The following is a 13,170-nucleotide window of genomic DNA, read 5'->3' on the forward strand; positions in this document are numbered from 1 at the left end:
CCGGGCGCGGGGGTTGCCGGCGGATGAGCGCGGCCCGGCGGCGGCTGCTAATGAGCCGGGCGAAGGAGCTGGTGGCGTACTGCCTGCTCCTGGGGCTGTCCGTGCCCCTCCTGCTGCTGCTGCCGCTCCTCTGAGATGCGCCGGGCGGCGGCTCGCCCCCGCCGCGGGGGGACGGGCGGGAGGAGCCGGCGGCAGCCCCGCTCCGCCGCCCGGCGTGCGGCCGGCGGCAGCGGCAGCCCGAGGCACTGACGCCCGGCGGGGGAGAATGAGGCGCTGGAACGAGCTTTGCAGCCGTGCCACCCAGCCTGCGCCGGCGGGCGGGCTGCCTTTTCCCGCGGCGGGGCTCGGCCGCGGTCCCGGCCGCGCTCTGCCCCTGTATAGGCTGTGATGCCGCCGCGCTCGCCGCTCCCCCGCCTCGGCTGACAGGCACGCCGAGCAGAGCCGCGGCCTCGCAGCTTTCCCTTTCGCCTTCCAAAGTTGGGCTTCGGTGGCTCGGGGTCGGGGCGGCGGCGCCTCCGCCCTGGAGCGGCCCCGATGGGCCCGCGGCCGCAGACCCTGTCACCGCAGCCGCCCTCCTGAGCCAGCCCCCGCGCCCGCGGGACGGCCGCTGTAGCCGGGGGCAGCTGTAGCCGGGGGCGGCCGCGGCGCTCGCGTTGCTGCAAAGCCGCCGCTCCGCGGGGCGGAGTGTGTCCCCGCCGGCTCGCCGTGCGGGGAGGCGGGCCGGGGGCCGGCTGAGATGGGAGAGAGCATGTCCAAGAGGTTGAAGCTGCAGCTGGGCGGTGAAGCGGAGATGGAGGAGCGGGCTTTCACCAACCCCTACCCCGACTACCAGCCCCAGGGAGCCGTGGCAGCCCCCAGCGCGGCGGACGCCCACCGGGACAGGGCGCTGCAGCCGCCGGCGGAGGAGGAGTCCCTTCCCTTCGGCGCCGATGGGAAGGTGAGTCCCGGGTGGCGGGCAGGCGTCGCGTCCCGGATCCCCGGGCCCGGCCTCACCCGTGGGTTGCTGGCTGCCGGCGGCAGCGGCGGCCCCGCAGCGCAGGCGGCCGCGTGTTCCGCCCCAGGGCGGCTCCGGCGGGGCGCGGGCCCGGCGGCGGGGGCGGTGGGGCTGCCCGCGGCCTGCGCGCTGGCCGAGCTCGGGGCGGCCGCCGCGGCCTCGGGGGCGCCCGAGGAGAGGGAGCGGCGAGGTGAACTGAGGGAAGGAGCGGGGGTTCAGCCCGGCAGCAGCGGCTCTTAATTCGGGCTGTTTGTTTTATTCCGGGATAAATAAACATGCGGTGTCCCAGCTGGAGGTACCAGGACGCTGTATAGCAGAACAGCTATAGCTGCTCTTACCACGGTGGTTTGGCATCTCAGAAGAAGCTGTCAGCACAACTTGCCCGAGTTTCACCAGAGAAAATGCATAAGGGAATGGAAAAGATGAAATGATGCCCATCTAGAAATGGAGAGTCTGTTCTCAGGTGACAGAAACACTCATTAGGTGAAGCTAGAGTGTTCTCACGTGTTTATTCACTGACGTGCACTTTTATAGGTTCAGGTGCACCATGATAGGCACCTGGCAAGTTGGTTCATGCTTGCAGAAGGTCTGCCTGGTAGGACTGGTCACACAAGGTTTGCAGTCTTCCTGCTCTGCTTATCTCCTCGATGCCATGTGCTGCTGTTTGGTATACTATGAGTGTCTTAAGTTTTAAGGAGAGAAGCTGCTCTGGCGTGGCCTGTTAACATGCAGGCTGGATTAATCTGCAGAAGGAATGCCAGAATGTGGGCTTTTTGTCATTTAGCCCCTCTGCGGCCTCATCCTTCAATACTGTGCAGCTTTTGCTTGGAAAACACTGCATGGTGACACTGCTACAAGCACAAATGCATTGAAGGTGGGAAGTTAGCTTCCTAACTCCCTTGATTGTATGCTGGGATGAATAAAGGAAAGCTCTTGATACCAGCTCTGTATTTTTCTGCTTGTGGCAATATGGAATTACCTTGACTTACTCATATAGAGTGAGACAAGCATGGTGAAGCTCAACAGTGGGAGGGCCATTCGCTCTGACCATTGTAAATACCTGCAGGACACCATCGGCTCACCGTCAGTCCAAGGCAATGAAAGGTTTCGCCAAGTTGTTTATAACTGAGGTTTATGAAGTTGTATGTGGCTAAGCAAAGTGCGCAAAAGAGAATGCTTTGGGGCTTCAGTGTCTAACAGCTGCAGTTAATTGCAGCTGCCAGAAGCAGAGCATTTGAGAAGGTTTAAAAAGCAAGAGTAGGTTCAAAAGTGAAATCTGCTTTGTTTTGTACACAGCTCCCTGATAGTATGCTGAGTGTTGGTAAAACTATTTTTTTTTTCCTTGTGGAAGAGGAAGAGAACTGTTATTTCTTTGTTCTTCTGTATCTGGCTTAGTCTATAAAAGTCATCCAAGTATGATGAGTTCAATTATAAAGGCAGAGAGGAGATGGCAGAACTGCTATAGCTATATATTGCTGTTAAATTAGTAAAAAACATACTGAGTCCCTTGTAGGCCGGTCATCTTGTGTACCTGCTTTAAGTCTCACACTTCATGTCCATATTTTAAAAGAGAAAATACTCCTTCATTTACTGCTGATCTAGATGGACTAAAGCTTTCTCAAGTGAGACAACCAGAAGAATGGTGAGATATCAAAAGAAGATGAACATCCTTGAAGATGAACACTACATCCTTAGAAGATGAACATCTATACATAGTGTATACTAGCTCTATTGCAGAATAGCTCAACTCTAATTTACTTCAGATTTGATTCTTGAATGAATCCAAATTGAGAGATGTTGTTCTGTGGCAGAACTGAAATGAATTAGTCAAGAATTTCTAGCCCTGTGTGCACATTAGGAATGCCTCTTATACTCTGCTATGCATGAGAATGGTGTTTCACAGTGCATGCACGTGTTTTTTCCCAGCATCAATGGTGGATGACATTCCTTTTTAGAAAGTGACAATCAGCAGCTATTTGTGCAGGTGTGTTCAGAAAATATGTTAGAGCACCTGAGTAGTCTTGTATTTGATAAAAGGTGGTGTCTGGGCTCTGTTCAGGAAGTTGAAGTGTCTCTGGAAAAAAAAAAAATCTGTACTGCCTTAAAACCATGTAACTACAGCAATTCTGTGCATTTCATAGGAGAAGGCAGAAGCAAGTGTACATTTTCTTTTGGTTTTGCATCTGCAAAATCTCAGGAGTCATTTTATGTATTCCTGGGCTAGAATATAGCTGTGAGAATATTTATGTGTATTTAAATTTTTGAAGTATTTGCATGCTGTCACTCCTAGTTTTACCCTTTTGTGACATTTCATGATGGGTACTTTTGGGGTGCATTTATTGATGTTGTGATTTTCAGTTTATGTTTTAGTGTTTTATTTTTGCATTTAATGACTCCCGTTCCATCAGAGAAATGTCTTTGCTTGCCTAAAGCCCCAGTGAAGACAAAGGACTTTACACAGTGTAGGAAGTCTGTTCTGTAAACTTCTGTACACAAGCACACAGGTTTCCTAAAAATGAGAGCATCTTTCAGAAAGCCTCAACGCAGTGCATCATGCCTTCCTCTCCCATCTGCTGCTGAGTGGAGTGAGGAGCGCTGAGTGACTCACGTAATGACAGCCTGAGGTGTGTGGGGCTCTGCTGTTGTCATGGAAGGCAATGCATTATTAATGCATTTGATTTCTTAGTCTGTCATGATTGCCATCTGAAATTCACCTGGTGGATAAAAGGACAAGAAGCTCTTCAAGGCATTGTCTGAAAGGTGAAACAGTCAGAACAAAAATCTCCATATAGAAGTGTGTGTGGGTAAAGTATTGTTCAGAAGTCTTGAATGTATGGGAGTAGGAGAAGCAGAATTTGAGGTTGCTGATTTGCTTTCTTATAAATAGTCACAGTAAACACTGCTCCTATACGTCTGCTCATGTAGTTGAAATTCACTTTTTTCATAACTAGATTTCTTCATCATTAAAGTATCATGAACTTAAATTGCTTCTGTAACTTGTCTGAGAAAGCCAAGGTAATAATTAATCAGAAGCATTAATTCTAGATTAATAAGAAACATAATTTTAAATATAAACCTTTGTTTAATAAGTGAGGTTTAATATTTCAATCAAATATACATTCTTTAGTCTTTTTCCTTTTCATGTGGACCCCATAGAGATACCTTGGCCTAAAAAGGTACCTATAGATACTATCTCAAAGTTGTCAGTCCAAAAGTTTCCGAAATGGAAATGTAGGTGGACAGAGAAGGAAGAGAAATTAATAGACTCATAACAAGGAACACTCCCAAGTTCTTAGTTCCGTAGTGTGGTAGAGAGTTACAAAGCTCTAAAGGATTTCCTGGGAAGGAAAAGGATGAGGAGTGCTTGCTCCTGAGGGGTGGTGATGGCTTGTTAAAGGATCTATTACCCCCTGTCCTCAGAGCCACTGCAGGCCGTGTGGCTGCATTTATAGTATAGGCAGGTGTGATTTGGGATTCTCCTTCACACTAAGGCCAGTGACATGGGAAGAAAAGGCAGCCTGATATTACCTGCTCAGCCAGGGGAAGGTGGAAGCCTGGACAATGATCTGCATTTTGTAGTTGTGCAAAAAAAAATAAGCATCCTTGTCATCAAGAAATTAAAACGATCCCAGCCCTTACTTTAAGATTGTCTGAATTTGTTGTGGAAGCACAAGAGGCAAAATTATAGTCAAACTTCATGGACTGTTCACTAGCATGCTCAAACTTTAACTTATTTTTTAGGCAAATTCTTTCTTTTTAAGTTTTTTCCTGACTTGACATAGTGTTCTAAGAATATTAGAAAAAAGTGGTATGTTCTGAGAAATGTATACAATGCCTTATTAGGCTTTGCAGGGGACTTCTTACAGGGAGCCTGTTCAAAGATAATGGTGCTCATTGGCAAGTACCTATTAGTGGTGATATAGAATATTTACTTAGATTTATCATTTGGGTGATTTAGTAGTGTTTCGTTTCCTAATACTTTCTCAATCTCCTCTTACTTCTGATAATTACTTTATGTGGCTTTCAGTCTTTCTTCTCCTGTAAAATATATTTTTAAATATATACATATTTGTCATAGCCCCACTTGTCTTCTCCCTTTGTTTTTTGGGGTTTTTTTGGGGTTTTTTTTTGTTTGTTTGTTTTTTGATTTTTGTTTTGTTGTTAAAATTTTTTTGGGGTCTCGCTGGGCATTTTAGTTATCTCACTGGGAGCAGCAATTTCTCTTGTGTTCTGGGACTGACTCAGCAACAACTTACACAAGTGGGAATTATACAACTTATTGCACTGGAGGCAAAATTCAACTTCCAAAGCCACTTAAATAATTCTTCCCACTTTTTTCCAGAGATGTGGGATGCAATTTCTTGCTGCATTTCTTGAGCTTGTTACTTTTTTTGAGCATTTTCTGGCTTCCCAACTCAGGCATGTGCTGTTTTCATAGGGACTCTGAAACAAACAAAGTTTGCAGTATTCTCTGTGATTCTTCAGAAGGAAAGTTTGTTTTGCTTTTTGAGAGTCTTGGTCAAAACTGAGCCTGAAAATCAATCTGTTGTACTTCATTGTCCCTCACTAACTCCTGACAATTGTACACAGCCCGAAAGGAAGAACTCCTGCTTCTTTCCTACAGCACAGGCAGCACTGAGCACTGCTTAGGGCTTTTCTGATGCTTTTGTAGTGAAAGCCTCTCCTGCTATTCAGGAGGTGACCACAGAGTTAAGCCTGTTTGGTTTTAGTCAACCAGTTCTGAATGAAAATACTTCATAAAATCAAACCCCCAAGTTCTGATTAAATTGTCTCACATCCATCCACTTTTCATCAGTTTCTAGTTTTATCTTGCAAACCTGCATGTTAATGAGTTGTTACTCCAGCTAGTTGTGTGGGCAAGTGCAATAACACATACTTACTTCCTGGTGAAAATAAATTTTATTTGGGTCTAACTGCACTGATCTGCTGTCAAGCTCACTATGTGGAATATAACTGCTCTCTATGCAGATGTATTACCTCTGTTGAGGTAACTTAGACAGAATTGGTAGAAGTTTTAGCTTTTTTTTGAGGACCACCTAAAAGTGTCACAGCTGGGCTAGACACTTCTGTGTAGTGACTGACTTTAAAATCATACAACAGACTTTTATTTTCTCAGCTTTCAAGAAGTTGCATGTTGGTGTTAGGCTACCTGGAGGACCAGTGATTTTCAGTATTGCTCTTTTGCTTTATCAGTCTCCATTTCCCAAAACACAGGATATCTGTTAATCATGTTTATTTTTGTTACCAATGATTTGGAGCTTTTTGATGATTCTTTGTGATGATCTAGATCTTTAATCTTTGGATTTTTGCTGTCTTATAACCAATGAGACATATAACTTCTTTAACACAAATGCATTAGAGATACAGTCTTCTTATTTCTCACATGCCTTAAGTAGTTGTTTCTGTAACTTGAATGTTTGACTTTTAACGATGCTTTTCACACCCTTATATCCTCTGAGATAGCGATTACTGTGTTTAAAGCCTATTTGTAAGCTGGCATTTGTAGCAGTGTAGGAATTTGCCTACACCTGTTGATTTCTCTCTCTTCCTCCTCTCCCCCTTCTTTTTTTACTTTAACTTTTTTTCCCCGTTGTCACATGTATAGCACTAAGTGACAGATCACTGAAAAACAGTGCAATGTATTCTACAGACAGTAATAAAAGCATTTATTAAGCATGTGGTTTTGCAGAACTGGCATTTGTTTCTGGAGGGCCTGTCTGAGAAGTGTCGGAGAACTGTGTTTGAGTGTTTCAGAGGCTGGGTGGTGAGCTTCAACAGTATCTGGTATTTTCAGAGAAGGCGCTGCTCTTGGAGCTGTAAGAGTCCTTTGACTTAGGTAAAAATAAAGTAGAACTTGTTCTTCTGTACAAAAAGACTGGTCACCTCCTAGCAGACCTTGCTAGATTCTGCATGTAGGATCCTACTGTCTTTCCTTCTTGTCTGCTTTTGGAGGAACTTGTGGAGGTGAGTATAAGAGCTCATCTGGCTTCAATAGACCCATGCTCCAATGCATGGGTGTGAAACCTGGCTCCCTTACAGTCAGTGGCAAAGTTCCCAATGACTTCTGTACAGCCAGGACTCCTCATTTCAGCAGAACTGTGAGTTTTCCCCTACTACATTCTTCCTTGCCAGTGTCTGTTATGTCCTTTCTGCAATCTTCTATGCAAATTTGGTTTTTGAATGACTTCTTGCTGCAGTACCAACTTCAGCTGTATCTTCTTCTCTTTAAAATACACTTTGGCAAAGACAACACAGCACCAGTTATGTGTTCTGCTCTACACATCGCCAACAACAAAGTGAGGTGAAATAAAAGTGTATTTTGCTTTGTTTGGGAGGTAGCACTGTGTGTATAGGTCATCTCCTTTCTACTTCTGCAGAATCAGTGGCTTACTTCTGCAGTCTGGTTTTGCATGTAGCATCTGTCCCCAAAAACATGATGTATTAAAATAGGGTTAAGAGCAAGATGGTTGTTTTGGGAACTGGTTGTAGCAAGAAAGATTGGTACATTGACAACTTGTGAGGAAGCTCTGAGCTCAGGTCTCCATTGCCCTGCTGTGGCTCTGCACAAGTTTTTAGCATAGATGTCATGAGAAAGTAAATGCCAGGAGCACATGGGTATCTAAATGTCTTTGATAATTGCAAATGAGATTACTTATCCCATGTCTGTCAAACCAGAGTCTTTCTTTTAATGACAAAAGCAGTGCCATGAGGCCTCAGGGTTATATTGTCAGACTTATATCAGCAATGTCATATTTGGTCCAAATGCGCACGCAAGACTCTAAAGTTACAGACTTCTCTTACCTACCAGAAATCGTGATACACAATACATACATAGCAGCTGCTTATTGCCTCATCTGCTCCTGCTTCTGGTTAGTTTTAACGCCATGGCTGTAAAGCTGGATATGGCTGCAATGGTCAGTAAGAACTGGTATGTTATTGTAATGTTGACTGCAAGTGAAATCTTTGGGGGTTTTAGGAGATTTTTTTATTTGCATAATGATATAAATTTTATAAATATATAATTATTTATACATATATAAAAATACAAATTTTATAAAAATATTTTATAATAAGAGAATCACAGAATATTTTGCGTCGGAATGGACCTATAACAACCATTGAGTCCGACTCTTAAGTGAATGGCCCATATGGGGATCAAACCCATGTCCTTGGTGTTATTAGCACTGTGCTCTAATGTAGGTGTGTAGTTCTAGTGCTGAATTTACAGAAGAAGATGAGTTAAATTCTCTTTAGAAACCCTACAAATGAAAGAAGGCAGATAGGGGAGATGTGTTGCTAACAAGGACAGCATAATTTAAACATCTTATGATTAGTGCTAAAGGTGAGTGATGTTACGTAAGTACTTATGTTCCTTACATTTTTGTTGGCTTTGGAAGACTTTGTATTGGGATGTAGCTTTGCCTGCTGTCTCACTGCAATGGAAAAAGTGATATGGTTCAAATAAATAACAAAACTATTAATTTCCAAACCGACCTGCTTCATTTTTTCTGCATTACTTTTATGATGATGAGCCTTTTTAGTTACCATAACCAATAGGGCACAAGGCTCTATTTGGTATAATGAGGAATGAGCTCTTTTTTTGTGTTTTGACAATATACACTTGAGCAGTGTTTGGGATGATAATGGTTGTTCTTTCTGCAGCAGCAGAGGAGTAATGCAGCAGTTGAATTCCTGGAGAGAGCCTTTTCTAATTAAAGATAGTCTTCAGCTCCTGCTATCACCCAGTCTGTTGTGAACCAGAAGTAAATGTGCCACTAGATATCAGAGATCAGGCTTTCTGGTTTTTGTTTGTCCCTACTGGAATAACAAGTCACCTGCAGCAAAGGCTGAATGCCAGCTGGAAACATCCTCTTGAGATGAATGTGCTTCTGATGAAAATCAGTCTGTGCTCCACACAAGTGTGCATGTTATGCTCAGTTGTAATGCTGCCCCAAGATTCCTTGAAGGAAGCTTTTAAATCTTCTAAAGCCACCTTTCAACATTCATTTCTTCATGTAATTGATTTATTCTAGTGCATGTAAGCATCTGTTACAAGCTTATAAGGGAATCTTATAAAATGATCAGTGACAGTGCTTGCTTGTGAAAGCTTCAGAGCAACCAGAAAAAAAGGGAGAAGTGGATAGCTGGGGAAAACTTTGTTGCCACTTATAACCTATTCACACTGCAATAAGTTTGGGAGTAGCTTTGTTTGGACTTACAGATAATTATAAAAATATTAATAAAAATATCCTTTAGTCTGTGTTTTTCCAAGCACTGAACCAAGACAAGTAAGTTCCAATTCAGTTTCTAGAGGGAGGAATTACCAACCTGAGCTAAATTATTTGTATGGGACTGAGATTTCAATGCAGAACCCAGGTGTCCTGATGTCCTAATATTCTCCTCCTACCTCTAAGTAATTTAATCTGGTGTTTGATATAAAATATCCTGATTTGGTAACAGCAGGTGTATTGTCAGAACAAAAAGATAACCAGCATGCTTATGATGTGCAGTAGGTAAATAAATGGGGAGTCTGAAACCTTAGTTCACTCTTGTCAGATAAGCTGAGCTCTATGCCTGGATGCATCCACGTGAATATCCTCATGCTGTTTCACCATATGCCTTAGCATTGACATAGCTGTCTTTTGAAGGAGAGAAGCCCTGCCCTTGAGGACGGTTTTCCTTTGTGTTGAGACCTCACTGAACTAGGTGAGGGTGGTGGGGTGGTAGTGGTGATGTGGATGCATGGTACAGATTCCTAAAAAAGTGCTTAACACCACCTATTAAGGCAGAAGAGTAACAGGCTTCAGATGCCTGCTGTGTTTGGTTGCTATTTCTAGAGATATTGGAGAAGGTTAAGGTGTCTCTAGCTTATTTCTAGAATGATATGTGTTCAATGTGAGATATAATGGCACAATTTTCTTCTCCCTTCCTATCCTATCATGGGTAGCCTTAAATGGATTTGAACTATTCACCCTGAAGATTTCTGGTGTGTCAGAAGCCTTGTGCAATTCTTAAATCTTTCTGATTTCTGAATCTGTTGGATGGATGTTTGAAATCACTGATTTTTATTTGAAGTTCCACTCTGAGTAAGAGTACAAAATGTGGTACACCTTGAGTAATCGGTTGCATGGTGGTATCCAGGACCTGTAATTTATCCAAACCCCACACTTTTGGGATGGGCTGTAGTCAAGCAAGAACTTACTGTACTGTTGTGCTAATTTCCATGCTCCCTAGGCTTTAAGGAGTAATCAGTAACATATCTTCCCTAAAAGTTGCATAGTGAGAGAGAAATGTTGGAAAGGGTAAAGTAACCTCTGTTATATATCATGTATTTCATCTATATAAACATTTTTTGGTCAAAAGTAATAGCAAGCAGTGTGTAAAATCAAAGACTTGTTTCTTTGCCTTCATGCCTGAGCTGAAGATGCTGAGCTGCTTCTGCTCATCTTCTTTGGCTTGATTATCTTCAGTATTCTGTGCAAAAAGACTGGTCACCTCATACATTTCTTTTCCTTGGGCTATTTCCTGCTCTGTAGTGCTACAAAGGGTGTGCAGGGTCCTTGTGATGAGAGCAAGCACCTATAACATGGGGCTTGTGCTGTTTGTCCATAACATGGTCTTGGCACCAAGACCCTGATTAGAATTACATCCTGTCACAGTGTCCATAGCTCCTCTTTGTGTGACTTTATAGAATGCACGGGTAATTTTTGTCTAATGTAGATGCTCGTAACTTACCCTAGAATGTAGTCAGAATGCATTTACATGAGACACACAGAAGATGAACCGCTTTGATGCTGCTGATTGCTGTATTTGTTATTTATTTCCTAGTTGGTTTTTTTGGGGGTTTTTTTTTTTTTTTTTTTCCTTTTGGTTTTTTTGGGGGGTTTTTTTTTTTTTTTTTTTGGTTTTTTTTTGGTTTGGTTTGATTTTCTTCCCAAAAAAGAAAGTGGAGCAGGCACTTTGCATTCTTTAATTTGTTTCTTTTCTGGCTTGTTCCCTGTCTCCTGCTTTCAGGTCAATGCTCGGTTCTCAAAACGGATCCAGACAAAAATCAAAGATCTTCTGCAACAAATGGAGGAAGGGCTGAAGACGGCAGATCCACATGACTGCTCTGCCTATACTGGCTGGACTGGTGAGAAAGCTAGAATTTGAATGAAATGTATTTGTTAAATGGTGTAATTGGATTTATGCGCAGGAGGTTCTGGTATTCTCATAGGAGTGGCAGAAATACTCTGTTACAGGCATTTTTGTGAGTTGGTTTTTCTTTTAAGTCTGGAGCCTTGGTCACTGCTGTCTGTAACTTGCATTGGTTTCAGCAGACAAAGATACAGAATGATACTTGGCTTTTGTATATGGAAATCATTGCTTTACAAAAGAATGGATTTTCTAAGGCTGCTCTTTTACCTTACCACTTGTTTCTTTACATTTCCTTTTAAAAATGAGTTATTTTTCACCTTTTTGTGTTCAACAGGCTATTAGCAGTTTCATAATGGTAACAGCTTTTCTAATCACTGGAGTAGATAGGGGAAATTTGTTCTGTGGCCAGGAGCTTGGAGCCTTCAAATCTGGAATTTGGGTAATTTGTTCTGTCTGTACAAAAAATGGTAAAATGATTCAGTGAGGAGGGGGAGTGTAGAGTCTTGGTTGCAAGACTGTGAAGATCATGAAGAAAATTGGGCACGTGCAGGTGATGGTTATTGCTGGGGACCATTTTTCGTTTAGCATTGCATCACTGATGCTGTCCAGATGTACATGAGCCCTTCTAATTGGTGTGATTTAATTCCACCTGGCAACTAAATACCACACAGCCCAGCACCCTGCCCCTCCTACATCCCCTCTGCCATAGTTGCATAGAGAGGGGATTTGAAAAAAGAGAAAATCCATTGGCTGAGATAAGAACAGTTTAATAATTGAAATAAAATAAAAGAAATTAATAATAGTAATGGAACCAACAATAATAATTACAATTGTAATGAAAAGGGGAGAGGGATAAAATGTGAGAAAAATGAGTGGTGCAGAATGCCTTTGCTCACCTCCTGCTCACCAAAGTCCAGCCCATGCCTGAGCAGTGATTGGTGGCTTCCAGCCAGCTCCTCCCAGTTTATGTACCCAGCATGATGTCCTATGGTAGGGGGATATCCCTTTGGCCAGTTTGTGTCAGTTGTCCTGGCCATGGTGCCTCCCAGCATCTTGTGCACCAGCTCCCTGGCAGAGCATGGAAAACTGAAAAGTCCGTGACTTAGGGTAGGCACTGCTCAGCAACACCTAAACCATCAGTGTGCTATCAGTGTTATTCTCACACTAAATCCAAACCACAGCACTGTAGCTACAGAGAAGAAAATTAACTATATACCAGCTGAAACCAGGGCACTGATCCTTTAGGCAGAGCCTACAGTTCTCATGTCTGATGTGGCCACTGTTCTTCAAGTTGCCAGGGCGTGTCCATCTAGGCCTGTTAAGTGTGACTTTGCTGGATAGAATGGCATATTCTGTTCCTGCTCTTCTAACTCTAACTTCAGGCATACTTAAACTTTTAGCACCACATGTTTGAAATGTGCCCTGAGGAGATCTATTCTTTTATCTCTATGTCGTGAAGGGGGAGTAGCATGGAAAAGCTCTCCAGCCTTCATCCATCCTTAGTCTTAAATCTGGCAATTAAAGGGTAAAATTTCTTTGCTTTCTTCTTGATGTTTTGGTACAGATGGTGCTGTGGGTGGATGGGTGGGGAACTTTTAGACAACTCAGGCTTAAAAGATAGGCGTGTTTCAGGGTCTGAAAGTGACTGGCTGCTGAGTGTGTGCAGATCTCCAGTGGTGGGCTTTCTTGTGCTGACAGTACAGAATGGCTCCTGGGGAGCTGTTTTCTGGCACAGTGACTGGCAGCTGAAATTATGGCTGATAAACCAGAGCGTACTGAAAATGAGTCATAAGGTAAAAGTAACACAGCCATCATTAGCTGAAACAGGAATATAGATGAACAAGTGACGTTGTCTAACAAGTGTGGGATTTTTCCATCCTGTAGAAGGATTGCCATTTACATCTATTCCAAGCTGTTAACTTCTTTCAAGGCTCCTGTGGATATGGTTCTGAATAAAAGTATTTAAATGATCTGGTTTTTAAAATATTTAATGCAGATACTTTTTCTCCAAACTTGCT

The 13,170-nt window shown here is 43.3% G+C and overlaps 1 protein-coding gene across 1 annotated transcript in view; it reads left to right on the forward strand.

Moving 5' to 3' along the window:
* Positions 1-732: 732 nt before the first annotated feature.
* Positions 733-13,170, forward strand: part of LANCL2 (LanC like 2) — a 33,406-nt gene continuing 20,968 nt past the window's right edge. The window contains exons 1-2 of the mRNA XM_041466544.1: positions 733-937; positions 11,030-11,147. Of these exons, the coding sequence (XP_041322478.1) occupies positions 737-937; positions 11,030-11,147 (319 nt within the window). The 5' untranslated portion in view covers positions 733-736. The remainder of the gene's footprint in view (positions 938-11,029; positions 11,148-13,170) is intronic.

This window comes from Pyrgilauda ruficollis, unplaced genomic scaffold, assembly GCF_017590135.1.
Source record: "Pyrgilauda ruficollis isolate IOZ18807 unplaced genomic scaffold, ASM1759013v1 scaffold2, whole genome shotgun sequence".
NCBI lineage: Eukaryota > Metazoa > Chordata > Aves > Passeriformes > Passeridae > Pyrgilauda > Pyrgilauda ruficollis.